The 15,615-nt window shown below is 42.2% G+C and overlaps 1 protein-coding gene across 2 annotated transcripts in view; it reads right to left on the bottom strand.

Annotated features, from left to right (window-relative positions):
* LOC146080243 (uncharacterized) overlaps positions 1-15,615 on the bottom strand; it is a 332,057-nt gene that overhangs the window by 162,260 nt on the left and 154,182 nt on the right. For both annotated transcript variants that reach the window (XM_083187285.1, XM_083187284.1), the window contains exon 19: positions 14,935-15,084. In XM_083187285.1, coding sequence (XP_083043411.1) covers positions 14,935-15,084 — 150 coding nt within the window. The remainder of the gene's footprint in view (positions 1-14,934; positions 15,085-15,615) is intronic.

A 15,615-nucleotide genomic window follows, 5' to 3' on the forward strand; every position in this document is an offset into this window, starting at 1 on the left:
GTTATACACATACTGGACAGGTGCCTCATAGTGGCTCATTCAGGTGCAGACTTAAGTCTTCAATTTGTGCACATTGGTTGTTTTCTTACTGCGCATGTGACTGAAGCGCAGTGCGCATATGCAGTGCGTTAACTTGCGACTGCAGTCGTACCAAGGAATGAGTCGAAAAGTGAGTGACATGAAGGCAGCATTTGTCTGTGAGAACAGGCAGTGATCGGAAAAATGCAGGTGCGTCATGGCATTTTGTGGGCGTGCATAAATTAGCCGTACATTTTTCCTCTGTTGGGAAAACAGGTCTGTCAGTCTCCTACTCAGACACAGGCCACAAGCATATCATGTAAATGCATAGGAGAGAGATAAAGAGAGTGTTCCCAGCCTCTTTGTTCTCTAAATCATATAACATGTAACTGTGGTTGCCATGGTAACATTAGCGCATATCTACAGAATCACAAGTGTAAAATATAGATAACAACCTGCTTTTAGAACCTGTCACAGTGATTCTCTTTTTATGAATTTGTTTTAATTATATTTCAGGTGATACATTAACCCTTTGAGTGCCAACGTTGCGGTGAGCGATCCTCATAATATCTGCTAAAAATGCCAGCGCCGATCACAGCAACTGTTCTTTTATTATAAATAAATACAAATACAGCCAAGTCAATTCATTGACGTTCAGTTCAATCAACAGTGTCTGTTCAAAAAAAGAACAGTCACTGATCTCTCACAGCAACGTTAGCACTCAAAGCAGTGTTGCAAGTAAGGGGGTATGGCGTGGTATGGAGTACCTGTAAGAAATATGTTGCAGGTACGTAGTACCACTTACCCCTGATCCACTGTCATTTCTATTTTCATTTTAAGTCTAAATATAATGCATCCGCAGCCCGCCCACCCAGCGTTATGATTGGTGCTGTATGCAGCTACCGGGTACTGCTGATTTAGCCTGTCACACTGACAGGCATCAGCAGCGCCGACAGCATGAAGAGCAGGCTCCACTATTGTAAGCACAAGCTGCCTGGCTCTCCCCCAAGCAAGAACCAACCCCACCCCCAGTCATTCCCAGTTTCTCATTCCCTGTCTCCTGTGTCCACGCCTCTATTGTCATTTAGTCACTCCTCTAGCTTTGTGTGACCACGCCCCCTGATGACACATGACCATGCCCATTTTTGGTGGAGGCTATCAGTACCACCAACAAAAAAATTCTACTTGCACCACTGACTCAAAGGGTTAACAAACAAAAAAACGTTTGCTTGGCAATTTTCACATCTATTTTTTGTCAAATTCCCTTATTATTATGATACAAATAAAAAAATAAAAAAAATAAAAACCCTAACCTACTGTACAGACGGAGCACCGGTCAGCCAGCCTGCAGGATCACCAGATGTCCTGAGCTGGGGCAGGTTGGCGGACAGGAGCTCCATAAAGCGACAGGATATCCACAAGCGGCAGGGAGCGGCTTCTCTGCCCGTCTCTGCTTCAGAGGGAGACGGGCAGGGTGAGGGCTGACGGGGGCGACGGGGGAGCTGCGGGGATCCGGCGGCCTCTGGCTCATCTCGACGCATCTTGTGTGCGCGAGCATCTCGTGCGTGTGCGCCCCCTTCTCTCAGATGGCTTGCAGCAGTGATTGGTAGTTCTATCGCTAGAAGCAGCTCCATTGAGTGCTGCTCCATCTGTACAGTATTATTTCATCACCTATAGTGGTAAAAACTTTTATCGAACAGAAATCTAAAAAAGAGAAAAAAATTCCATTCTTTAAAATTGTGCTAAAAAAATTAAAAGTTCGCTGAACAAGCTGTAAGGAGAGAAAAAACGCTTATACTTTTCTCTGCTTGTCTGACAGCATTCAGACTTTGTCCTCCTGTTAAAACTTCAATACAGGAAAGATAGGAGACATCTAATAAGGCGACATGACACTTTAACCTTTTGCGTGTAATTTAATGTGAGACAGACCTTCTTCAGCACATGTAACTTTTACAATTAAAAGTTAACGCTTCTCTAAAGTTATCTCAGTCCTGAATATACGCGTTAAACCGAGAGTCTTATGAAAGAATCATGTTTTTGTATGTAATGGAAGGAAATAAGTTTTTTTTTTTTTCCTGTGGAACATACCATAGCATGTTAATTCAGCGTTAATTATAGAACATGTCAAACTGTATTTCAGTCAAAGCTTGCTGTAAGTCTCCAGAGCTTTCTTAATGACAGTAATTACAGGTCATAAAAAGAGTCGTCTGAAATTAACATTTCTCTAATGTCTTGATAGGAAGATGTAAACGTCCACACTGTGCAGATGTTTTGATTAGTAAAATTTTCACTTCCTTTTTTGTTTCAATGCTTGTCAAATTTCACAGCGCTAAACCTCTGGGTGCTTTTTTTATCAGCTGCCAGAAAATCTAAGTAGAGGTGTATCCAAATACACACTGAAAGAGAAAAAAATCTTTCAAAGTTTCATCTGCCTCCTATTTGGAAATGTCCTATTTTCTTCCCGACTGTTTCATTTCCCATGACACATCATCCATCCCCCCGGCTTCTGACAGAGAACACATTCTAGATCACAGGGCAAATTTACTGAGAAAATACACTTACATAAACTTCCATGACAAACACAGAGCTGCATACGCATTGTATCCCATTAAACATTATTTACTGTGTTGCCCATTAGACAGATAGGTTCCTAATCTCTTCGCCAACACAAACGATTGGTCATTATGTTTGAAATGGTGCTCGGCGGTGTAGAAATATTCTAATACAATATGAGCCGTATTATTGTCAAACAATGTTAATATCATCAGCCACCCGGGGAATTAGGATAAATTAAAAGCAAATCACTCGGTAGGATAAAAAGGCCCTGCACCTTAAGTAATAATGAAACCAATACTTGACATTCATGTCCCTAGAAAATAATATTAGATAAAGTTTTGCAAGGGCGTTCTGAACAGCCAATCCGCTTTTATTAATAATTTCCTGTCCCTATATTGGAAGCTCACATTATCTGGTCACAGTCACAGTAGACGTGCACAGATATTTAATAACGCTGCCATTGGTAATCCTCTCTGATTACCTATAAGCTTCCAGCTGTAATACACACGGTGCTACAGCTCTGTAGAAGGACATCACACTGTCACCTGGTATGATGTTTGACAGCTTATTCTGCAATATCAAGCCAGCACAAAATTGCTTTTTCCAAATCCATCCCTAGTTAATAACGGAACGCAATAATGGTATTCAGCATGCGTAATATACTGAAAAGGCAAAATGAGGCAACAGAGAGAAAATGATTAAAGACTGACTATTATGAAGAGGATATCAAACGTTGAATTTTGAAACCGACAACAATGGTTCAATTACAACATCATGCAGGGAGCGCTGCAAGTCTGCACTGACAATCGCAGAAACACACACACAAGAAAAATCTATTGTGTGAATAAGAGATGCATTCTAATTTCAATTTAAACAAAAGCAATATTTTCGATTCTCGACTACGATAGGCTCAGTGATTCTCCCCGGAGGTGGGTAGGAACATATTTTGATAAACTGGCCACCATGTACAGTACATTGATCTATATACATACACAAACCCAGCTCATGTGTCTGTATGCACAAAGTACAGCAGGACGGATAAATGAATACTGAATATTTTATTGTGGATTTAATCTCCATGCATGGAGTGCAGTATGGAAATAACCAGTCTATGCACATAGAGGGATATGTCAGCAGGTTCTTTGTTGTGTCTCTGTGTGAGAGAAATAAATGCTTGCCCAAGTAGATCTATACAACTGATATATGCAGATGTGGGGCGTGGCTACAGTTTAAACGCCGCTCACTTACTGTATTAATAATAACAACCAAAGCTGAAAAACAAAGCTTTTGCTTATCATCTACGGATTTTTTTTTTTTTTACAAGTATTGTTCTTGCTATGGTTTAAATTTTGAAATTGTGATGAGACAGACATTGTTATTTACAGTGTGAGTGTATACACAAACCCAAGGTCATGAAAATGGAAGAGAAGAAGAGAATCTTAACGCAGAATTTTAATCATTTTTTTTTATTTTTTTTATCTATTTATTTTCTTGTCTTCTTCACCAAGAGGAACAGAATGCCTACGCCGGCCCTGCTTGTGTATGTGTGGGATGGTTAGAAGACTTAAGCATGCAGGTGATTACTGCTACGGCAAGGCATCAATGAATCCTTACTGATCTGTACCAGTATCGAACTGGCTAAACTTTCATTAACATATTGCAGCAATAACGAGACTGTTTTTTTATGGATTCTTGAGAAAAAAATAGGGTGACAATGACTACTTTAAAAATGCTCTAGATATGGGTTACTAGTAGCAACAGAAATATTCCAGGCCCTTCCAACTTGGGAGACCAGTCCCAGGCCTTTTTTTGGTTTCAATCACAGGATTGAATTACTCTCAATCCTGGGCTACCTGGGACTGGCGTCCAGACGCTACTCCATGCTGGGAACTGCTGTCCAGCAATCCTTAATTGGGAGGGCAAAGCTAAAGGTGTAGAAGGCACTCCTGATAGGGTGTGCAGGTGCGTAGCAAATTGATCCTGAAATCCTGGCATTGGAGGCTCCAATCCTGGGTACAAATCCCATTAATTTTGGGCCTAAATCCCAGGATCAGACCAATCCCAATCATGGGATATGTCTCTGTACTTCTAACCACTGTTTGCTCCCAATAGCCAGAGAGTAGCAAGCTGGCTACTGTGCCATGTATCATTCACAAGTATGGGTAGAAAATATACAGAATGCAGTATGTTTGACACAGGGCCTTAATTAGGACTGTGTGAGCCTTGCCATTGCCCAGGGCACATGACTTATGCTTGCATAGTGGCTAGAAGATCATTAGGCTGCAGTGGCCACCCAGAGTATCCAAGGGATGCATCCAGCCACAAGTAGAGCTGCCCTATGGACCCAGGCATGATGTCAAGGATTTGGTGGGATGGCAAATACAGATGGAGCGCCTCTCTTCTTTGGCTGGGGATCGCCAGAATGTCATCACTGGTGATCGCCAGCACAGAGGCACTCCATCTGACTGGGATGCGCGTGCGCCTCACACGCACGCGCGTCCCAGTTTCAGGATGGCGCCGTTGCGGGTCCCTGCCCGTCTCCACTTCGATTATTGAACGACTGAGCATGCAAACCAATCATAGCGCACTTGCGCGAGCCCAAACAGTGATTAATTTTTTCGCAATCACCTCACAACTTGACAATTTTCTGGGAGTGTCTGGTAAAAATGCAAGCACGCTTAGACGTTTTCAGTGAGGGCGTGTAAAGTCACCTCCGGCCTTGAACAGCCTGTCTCTATCGCACAGTTGTGGAAGGATCAGGGTTACCCACACTTGCACAGACTGGGAAAATCATTTGAGCATGAGTGAGTTGCATATGGATTTGCAGTTGGCCTCCAATCTGCAATATTTTCATAAGTCATTCACAGACTTGCGCAGGGTGGGTTTTTATTATGTCCGGGAGGCGACTCTCTGATCGCAGACCTCTACAAATTTGCACAGCCATGAATGAGGCCCATAGGGCTAACATATTGCTGCTGCATCTTTTGTACATACTGGTGCAACATAAACATTTCCTGTTCTGTTTTGATTTAGTGATGGCCATCAACCATCGATGATTTGAAATCGATGGCTAAATACTTTTGCCATTGATGGGGGAGAACCAGATGGTTTCCCGCCATCAATAGCATAGCAAAACCGATGTTTAGCATAGCTCCGCCCCCAACACTTCTGAAGCCCCGCCCCTGTGTTTTGATTGGCCCACAGGCCAATCAGTAGAACAAAATGATTGCACTATTGCCATGGATGGCCATCCCTATTTTGATTGCATGGCAATGTGCACTGAGATGCCTTTTACCAGAGAATCAGCGATGCCCATTTTCTTAGACACATAAAACTGTACAGTACATAAAGTATGCCCATCGTAATATATATTAGATAAGCGATGTATGCAGCAAGTAGCACTGTATGATTTATTTCCTGTGACAATATTGTGCAAACTGAGAACAACACAGTAAGATGTATCACAGTATTTCATATCGGTGAATGCTGTGACTATATATTACAGTGATTGACCACCACCCCAGATCTAATAAGTGCATAGCATCATTAAGAGATAATCATGGAGATTAGCAGCACAGAAGATGAGAAGTAACAAATAGGACTTCATTATGCAGCTCTCCCAGATATCACAGGGACAAATCTTATCCCTAATCTGATCAGCTAAAATATGAGATTTTTGATATTAGCATTATGGTAGATCAGATAACAAACACTCTCATTTAATTTGTGAACAGGTAATAAACTTTCATTAGATTGCTAATTTTAAACACAATTCATTTAGGTGAATTGTGAACAATTATTTTGTTTTGATGCTACAGATCAGAGATTTTTATCAATATTTCCACATAGCATTTTCATCTGGCTTAATCTAAAAGCCTTTTAAAGTTTCTGTATAAAGAGGAGTATAATTGATTGACTATACTAATTTAAAAAGTGAGTAAAGCAACTATTTCCCATTAATATATAGCAGGAGTTGCATATTACTGATCTGAACAATAAACATTAAATAAGTGAAGTGTTTATATTTACCTAAGCATACACTGTACACCAGGGGTGGCCAAACCTGTCCTCAAGATCTAACAACCGTTCGAGTCTTTAAGGCAACCTGTGGATCTATAGTAGGAATGTGACAGTAATGACATTATAAAATGTGACAGTAATGACTACACCTGTGCACCAGCTAGGTGATTTGGGAAACGTGGACCGTTGGTAGATCTCGAGGACCGGTTTGGCCATCCCTGCTATACACTATGCTTTTTGTTCAAGAGTTCAGCAGAATGCCATGTAAGAAGGTAGGTAGTAAGGCTATGTGAGGGACTAAAGGTGCATACACACTGTACAAGAACTAACAAAACAGATGGAAAGACAGATTTACAGAACTGTTAAATTAAAAGGAGGCAGGGAGGAGCCATGGAGGGGAGAAGCTGAGGTGTTGCCCAAGACAACCAATCAGATTCTAGCTACCATTTTATAGAATGCAGTACATAAATTATAGCTGGCATATGACTGGTTGTTGTGCTCTTCTTTAGAAGGTTTAAAGAATGTAGTGTCAGCTTAACCTCCAATCTAACCTGGAGTAGATATTCAGGAGAGTAAAAACGAGGGGTGGAAAAGATATTAATTTTACTTGAGGATCCCTTTAATGTATTCAGTAGCATCTGATAGTAACAAATTCCCTTTTCTTTCCTCATCAGTACAATTATCATACATCTTATTTTTGACATATATATATATAAAAAAAATTTCAAAGAACAATTAATGTAATTGCATAACAATATACACAGCTACAGTACATAAGAGAACTGTATTCTATACTTCAAATTAGCGTTCACGTTCCTACAACATTTGTTCAGTTTCCCGGAACACAAAACTATAAAAGTATTTCCTTTACTTGCACTATTCATCTGGAAAAAATGTCCTTCCAGGGCTGTACTGTACATAAATTTGATGGAGAAGTACAAGAGCAGACAGACTGCAAAGATGAGAGTGGTATGGACACAATACTTCTTTTTCGTATGCATGAAATATGAAGAAAGTAAAACACATATAGTAAGTTTACACTATCGTTAATAACAGACTCTATTTACCCAGATGCCAAAAATTTGAAATATTTTCTGCAAAATGGACCTATTGTTAAATGCCCTCATCACCATTCAAAGGGAATGTATATAAATAAATATAAGACTCCAACATTTCACCAACATTTTTGTAAATGTTAAACTATTCTGTGCTCCATCTACCTCAATCTGCAGCCCGAACACACACACTCCCCCACCACCACCCCAGAAACATACACCAACCCCAGTCACTATACGGGCATCATTTTTGTGCCGCACTCCCAGAAAATGCTGGTATGCCACCCAAAAATGGGTCACAGGTCACTGCTTGTGGTCTTCCAATATTCACAAGGGCTGCGAATTCACAGCCCTGCAATAAGGGCTGAATTGGGCTCACTGTACGCTGGACAGGCACTCCCAGGAGAAGGCATTTTCTACCTTGAAGACTAAGCAGAGAGTATTTCCAATAGGAAGTCATCCCTTGCTATTACAGCAGCCCTGTCTAGCTTCTGGGGCTGCAGCTGATGCAGCCCTCAGAAGCCAGCTTGTTGTTTTTTGCTCAACTTGTCCAGGTTATTTGCTTCATAGAATTGTTACTGTGTGTAGACAGACTGCAGTGTTATTATTAGTCAGGCATATATATTAAGGGATGATCTTTTGCACCCAGCACAGGCTAGGTATTTCAGCGGCATCGCTATGGCGGTGCCAACTCCTCATCAGTGACAGGAGCTGGGTGTTACACTGTAACATTACCTGCAGTACCTGTCTCCTGTCACAGTGTAGGAGCTGGCACTGCAGCCAAGGAACACACCAAGGGCAGCCCACACCTCTCCGACCCCCACTGTGACTAAAATGAGGGTTCGGACTATGCAAGGTAAATTCCCCCTTTTTGCCTGCAAGTGATTTTGTGGTACTTTTATCTGACTAATCTGCCTCAGCTGTAATCAGATAAAGTTGGGACACCACTGGAGTAAGTGCCTATACTAATAAGGACAGTTGTGACTAGATTGAAAAACAGTATGGGTGAAACCATACACATGGTGGTTTTTATTGGTTTCATGTTAAACATTGCCACTGTCACCTGCCATTATCACTTTTCAGTTACAGGTTCCCTTTAAGATAATCATACCACACAAATACAAAAGCAAAGAGTCAGAGGAGGAGGATATTCCACAAGGCAACATAGGCACCTGCCTTGGGTCCAACAGGTCCCCGATAAAGATATTCTGGCTGTCCAAAACATTCCCAGAGGAGCATTGCATAACTACCATGTGATGTCATGACATCACATAGACCAGCGCACACTCCCAAATTCCCTTTGATGTTCTTTGATAAATGGTTTCATCACTGTATGTGGGCAGTCAGTTTACTTCCAAAAGACCTAGAGTCTGATTCAGATTTGTATGCAATGCCGATGTTCACACAACTGAGCATTTGTAGATAGACTGTGCATGCTTCAAGGTACTCTATCGATACCGGCTCAGCAGCTCTATGGGTTGTTTGAGGGAGGAGGGCCTCAAACCAGTATCTTGCCCAGGGCCCCATGAGGTCTAAATCTGCCTCTGCACAGTGTGAATGTGCCAATTAAAGTGCATTACTCACCAGCGCACAATGGATGCTGCTACTTTATATCAATATCCAGTCTATTAATTCATCAGGTATGAGTGTCATTTTTGAGGCATGAGGTACAAGTTGCTCATCAGTGATGCCAGTAGCTTGTGAGTCAATAGGTTGAATTCTTACATCAAATTGTCCCGCATAGTGGTTGCCTCTTGCAAAGGCATACCTCCCAACTGTCCTACTATCTGTGGGAACGTCCCGTTTTTGGGGGACGTTCCCATGTCCCACTCCGGGCTGGCAGTGTCCCATGGCAAGGGGGGTGGCAGTTGGGAGTCCCCCACATCACCTGTAAATATACACTTTGCGCATGATGCCTCATGGGGGCATCAGGAGCACAGGCCACGCCCCCTTCCTGCCAGGCGAAGCTCCCACAGTTTTTGGGTGCACCTCTGGTGCGCACCAGGGTCCCTCTTCCTCCCTCCTCAAACTTGGGAGGTATGGAAAGGTAATATGTAAAAATGAACACCAACAAAGGCACATTTCTGAAATATAAGTTTTGTTTTTTATAGGGAATATATTTATTACTGCTTTTTGTGAACACCTCATAAAACTATTTTGAAACTGCTAGAGTAACGGTAATGCAAAGCTGTGTTTAATTAGCTGACTGCAGATGGCCTTCCTATCCTTTCATCATGTTTTCATCAAACTTGAATTGCCACGGTACAGGCTGCAATTTCTGGGCTCTACAGTAATTCTGTTATAATGTCAGTCAACCTGCTCCTCTCAATTCCATCTGCCCATTCCTATAATATAGGAACAGAACATAGCATGAATTGAATGAAGAAAATTGCTACTATACCTTAAGGGGACAGTAGGCGAGTGTGAAGAGTATTGGGATTGAGTGACATGAAGCTTCTGTTAAAGTTAAAAAAAATTACAGTGCCAAGAATGCAATTGCAGCCTATACATCAAATACAAGAAAATGATAGGTTTAAAACAATAGGCTTAAGAACTATATGAGAAGATTTGTAGCACGCGGTGCTTTGCTATTCTACAAATTTTAAGTAATCAATTAACGGGGAGTTGTGGGCTTTAAAAAGGCATTTACAGTATATCCACACCTCTAACACAACCGACTTTTCTTACACTATATTTTAAAAGCTCTGAATTAGCCAGTTACATATTTTTCCCAACTTTTAATAATATTTAGCCGCCTATTGCCATTCTTCACCCATAATTATTCTAGTAGCTCTATTTGTCATTAACTGGCATTAAGCACTCATGACAATGTCCATACAACCCGGCTCACAATAATATAACAATCATACAGTATGAGACATGGGACCTGCCTCTTCACTGATTTCATTGCAATATTCTGTATCTAATGTACTTTATTATGAAGTCAAGCATTATAATGTGCTATATGATATCACTCAGCATAACAATGAAGGGAAGCCTGGAAGGGGGTGTGGTTATCATTCCGGAGGTCGGGATGCCGGCAGTCTAAATACTGATGCCAGAATCTCGACTCGTGGGGAGTTAGAGTTAGGCAGCAAGAAGGGGTGTTAAGGTTAGGCTATGGGGGGGTTTAGGATGCAGAGTAGGAAGGTTAGGCACTAGCGGGGAGCGTTAAGCAGCAGGAAGGGGGTGTCAGGGTTAGGCCTCTGTTAAGATGGGGAATTGAGGGTGCTGCCGCCAGTATCGGATCAGGCGTACCACGATTAGGGGAATTGGGGGGTTCTAAGATAAGGAGGGAGATTGGGGGTGCCGCAATGAGGGGGGTCAGGGGTACCACAAAGAGGGGGATCAGAGGTGTTGTGGATGCCACAATGATAGTGGGTTACAGTGATAGTGGCGTATTTGGGGTGCTATTACAGGTGAGGTGGTGTTGCATTGGGGAGGGAAGTTGTCAGTACTCATGATGGGTGGGGAGGGGTTGGGGTTCCTGTGATGGGGGGGATTCAGTATCAGAGCTACCTGAGTGCTGGGAAAAACTGGTTCTGGAGGAGCTGAGACAGTATGCCCCACGTGTTTGAGCTGCGGGATGGGTGGGAGTCAGTAAGGACAGGGAGGTCTAGTTGGTGAGGCTGCAGTGGGATGAGTGTTGTGACAGAATTTTTTTCTTACTGTCTATAGGATAGCCGGGCCCTTTGGGAACCGCCAGGTACTAGGCAGGTGCTTAGGTTGCCTTGTGGTAAATCTGGCCTGACAGAGCTACTTATGAAGCCATCAGTATGCTGTAGAGTAGCAGCCATTTTCTTGAAGCACACATCCACTTAATTCATTTCCCCAGTGTTTCTTACATGGCAAGCAGAGAATGATGATATCAAGGGGATTTAAGACTCCAGATAGTGAGGGAGATCACCATTGCTTCAAGGAGTCTCCCTGACATTCAAGAAATGTGGGTATTTCTCCCAGACGTCTCCATAGCCTTTCGTCTGTCTGTCTGTCACCCACCCTGCATAGTTTTTTTGTCTTTTTTCCCCATTTCTCTCCCACTTCTACATGTTCTCTTTATGTTCTATGCCCAAACAGCTGTCTATCTTTCCCCTCTCTCTGCTCAGCATCCTACTGGCTACCGACTTCCTCTGTCCGGCATCTGGGGTCTTTCTCTTTTCTCTCCAGCTTGTGCCACTCTCCCTGCAGGGTTATTGCCAATCGAACAATCATAATTGAAAGCATGCTGACTGTCAACCTACAGAGGCTTCCACTCTGTGTACACACAGCTGCTCTGACATGTATTCCCTACATGTATTCCTTTTCCACTCCGTGTGCTGCTCCTGAGAACTCGCCTCTCTTTCTTCACCGTTCCAATGTCTGCATTGGAGCCCCAGTGTATGTCTCTATCTCTTAATCTCCTGACAGTCTCTCTCTCTCTATCTGTTTTCCTACATGTCTCCTCTTTCTGTTTGTCTGTCCCTATCTTTCCCCATCTGTTTGTTGGTCTCTAAATTTGTATTTATTCACTTTAACCCCCAACTCTGTATCATGGGCCAAATGTAATGCTGCCCGAGTTCAGCGGCTGTGTGGGATGCCAGCCAAACTCAGACTATTTTTGCCTTGTACGTGATTGCCCCTTTAAAAATATGTTCATTTGGCATTCCGCACAATCACCGACCTTTTGGCCCCATGTGTGTCTGTCATTTCTCTGCTCCCTTCATGTGTTTGTCTCCCTTTAGCCCTGATAGAATATATATTTTCTAACTTTATTCTACCATTTTCCCTTCAAACTCACTTTTCCTTTTTGCCTCTCGCAGGGTATTTTTTCTCTTTCCCTGCACCTTCTCCCATCTCACTATTTTTATTTTTCACCTGCTCTCTTCAACCCTTATGTCCTTTGTCTGTGGAAGGTAATGGAGTCCTGGTGGTTGTCTGCAAGAAGCAACATGGATGAACTGAGGCACATCTACTGTATGTCCAATGCCGCAGAGCTGTACCTGAATATGGCAGGTACTGTAAACACTATCTTTTTTTAGCTGAGGTACAGAATAGGAAACTACTGATACATTATAGTTCCTATTCATCAAATGCAAAATCCCAAGAGCAAATGTGCTAATGTGGCTTACAAACACTGAATGACAGAAATTCCACAATGCAGCATCCACAACATTTTATCCAAACAGGGAAAGTTTTGTTACCGATGAAAGTGGACATAAAGGTAGGGGTGCCCAAAACAATATTCTACCTAGGACAAAAGACAGATTTAGACCACATGGGACCCTAGGCAAGATACTGGTTTGGGGCCCCGCTCCCTTAAACAATCCAAGCACTATATGTTTGCTGCTGATTGCAGGTGGCATCGATGGAGTACCTTGGCGTATGCACAGTCTACACAATAAATGCTCAGCTGCATAATCTTTGACATTGCGTACAAATCTGAATCAGGCTCTAGGTGTTTTGGAAGTAGGCTTAATACCTGTGTCTCATTCAGCAAATGAAATCCTTTTATATGTACAAACATTTTTTATCCTATTAAAGAACTTCAAAGGGACTTGGGAGTGGGGGCAGGTCTGTGTGATGTCATGATGTCATGCGGTAGTGGAGCAATGCTCCTCTGGGAACATTTTGGACGGCCAGGATACCTTTATGGAGCCCCTTGGGACCTGCTGGGCCCTAGACAGGCTCCTAGGTTGCTTTGTGGAAAACCCTCCTCTGCCTAGGATCCTCATGAGGTATTAATCTGGCTCTGACAATGGTGAAGGCGCATGTCAGCAAGAATTACGTCATGAAGCTTCTTTGCCACCCACGTCACTGGGAAATGGGCATTATTTGTGAGCATCTCACAGACATTCTGGGAGAATAGGAAAGTGTGTTTTAATCCACTTCGCAAACCAATATTGCTGCGCAGTGTCCAATTATTCAGCCATACTTTCATTTTTCTATTAATGGTAACTATGATTCCGCATGGTATTGTTATACTTTGTGTAATAGCCAGTTTACAGAGCAGTGGTACACAGGTTCCATGCACACCCGCCATGGTGAGTCTAACATTAAAGGTGCCCATACACTGCTGCAATGTCTCCTGTGAGCCGCCCGGGACCTTCCCAGGTGGCAGAGACGTCACAATTTGTTGTGACGGATTACATGCGTCCCTGCTCCCCACCATGAGGGAGGTCCAAAGTCAGGTGGTCGGATGGCCAGCAGGTCCGACCACCCGACACATGTCTGATGCTCACGGGACCACGCATCGGACCTGAGGGGACATCAAACTGACCCGATTCGTCTGAATCGGGTCAGTGTATGGGGGCCTTAAGGGTCCTTTTAGGAGCAGTGAATGGTATAAGGCTCTCCTGTGTAGCCCCGTCTCCATAATATAACTTAGATAGCACAGAACTCCATACTGAACACACAACTACAGTAGCGCCATGTATGGCTGATTAGACCAGTGTCAGCCATAACTGCTACATGGCATGCTCCAATATTCATTTTGTTTTTCAAGCCATGAATTAAAAATATTTTCCAGACTAAAGTAATCAAATACTTTATGAAGTAGGAAAGACTGTGCAGTACTCATAAGAACACAAAGTACTTTCCAGACTTTATAGTTTAAATCATGAAGACAAAAGATTGTCTGATTCAGACATAGCTATAGCTAAGGGGATCTTTTCAATTCCAGGTGAGACTTTGCAAATATTAACCTAGTGAGTGAATCCTACTGCAGTTCTCAAGTCACTAATTACTAGCATGCTTTTGGCCATGTATAAGAAGTACGTGCAGAAGGTACATTTTAAGAAATTACCGCAAGTCAGTTCTCATTTTTCATGTGATTATATACATTTCTCTGTATTCCATTATAACATTATGATTCTCTGAGGCCTGAAAACTTTGCTTATTAAGTCATGGTTCCCCACGAAAAACTTTGTATGATCTAAATCACAGGAGGTCACCAGTTAAAAGTGTCTTCACTTTACAGAAGAGTTCTAATTATGAGTCATTAAAGGCCCTGTATTAGATGAAAAGGTAATGCTGAAACCCGATGCACTTGCCCCTATAACATCTTGCATTGATTAACCCCTTCAAGACCAGGGGTGGTAACTTTAGAAGAGGAAAAAATCTTTGACTCCACAGGAGAGAAATTTAATCTTAATAGTTTCAGTCAAAGGTAACATCCAGCAAAGTCCACAAGCATTCTGCAATCTTTGCAACTACTAATTAGATAACAGATGGGGGACCAACTAGGCAGATAACTCCATTTATCTGGGATGCTACAGTGATTGTAAACAGGTCTGTAAAGTGGACGTACCTCCTCCTTGGTACTTCGGTTTGTATGCTGGAGATTCTTCATGTCAGCTTTGGGTTGCTTTAGCTGTTCCTCTTTTAGTTTTTTCAACTGTTGACGTAGGTTGTTGAGTTCTGAGTTCATAGCACAGGTTTCCTTTGTTCTTTCATTTAGCTACAAATCAAAACGATAGAACACGTTGATTTCACAATAAAATAGAAACCCTTATTTGCTACACTATAAAATACCGTAAACACGATTATTTCACTTATAAAGAAAATAAAACCAATTTTTCCAAGTGACATAGTTTAAAGCACCTACACCCGAATGGCCCGATTGGAGGATATTCTGCCAACCCTGCCAGTATCACAGATACCTCCTTGTTAGGCTGTCTTTCTGTGTATGGGGGTACCTTCCAATTATATGTGTTGACATACCCAATATTGATGCCAGAGATTGTTATCACATTCTATTAAGGACCACGCACACTGCAATGTTAACTTGCTTTTATTAGTATGTAACTTAACTTCTGCTTGCTGGATCATCAGAGTTCAAATTTAGTGACAATTATAACTGGGATTGGCTACCCTTATGCTGAACAAACATTTCATACTTCCATCATGCTTTAAAGCAAACCAATCAAAATATTGGACCATTATTAACACTAAATTAAGTTAATTATTTTAGGGCACATTTGGAAATCTA

This window comes from Crinia signifera, chromosome 5 (assembly GCF_055691185.1).
Source record: "Crinia signifera chromosome 5, ASM5569118v1, whole genome shotgun sequence".
Classification (NCBI taxonomy): Eukaryota; Metazoa; Chordata; class Amphibia; order Anura; family Myobatrachidae; genus Crinia; species Crinia signifera.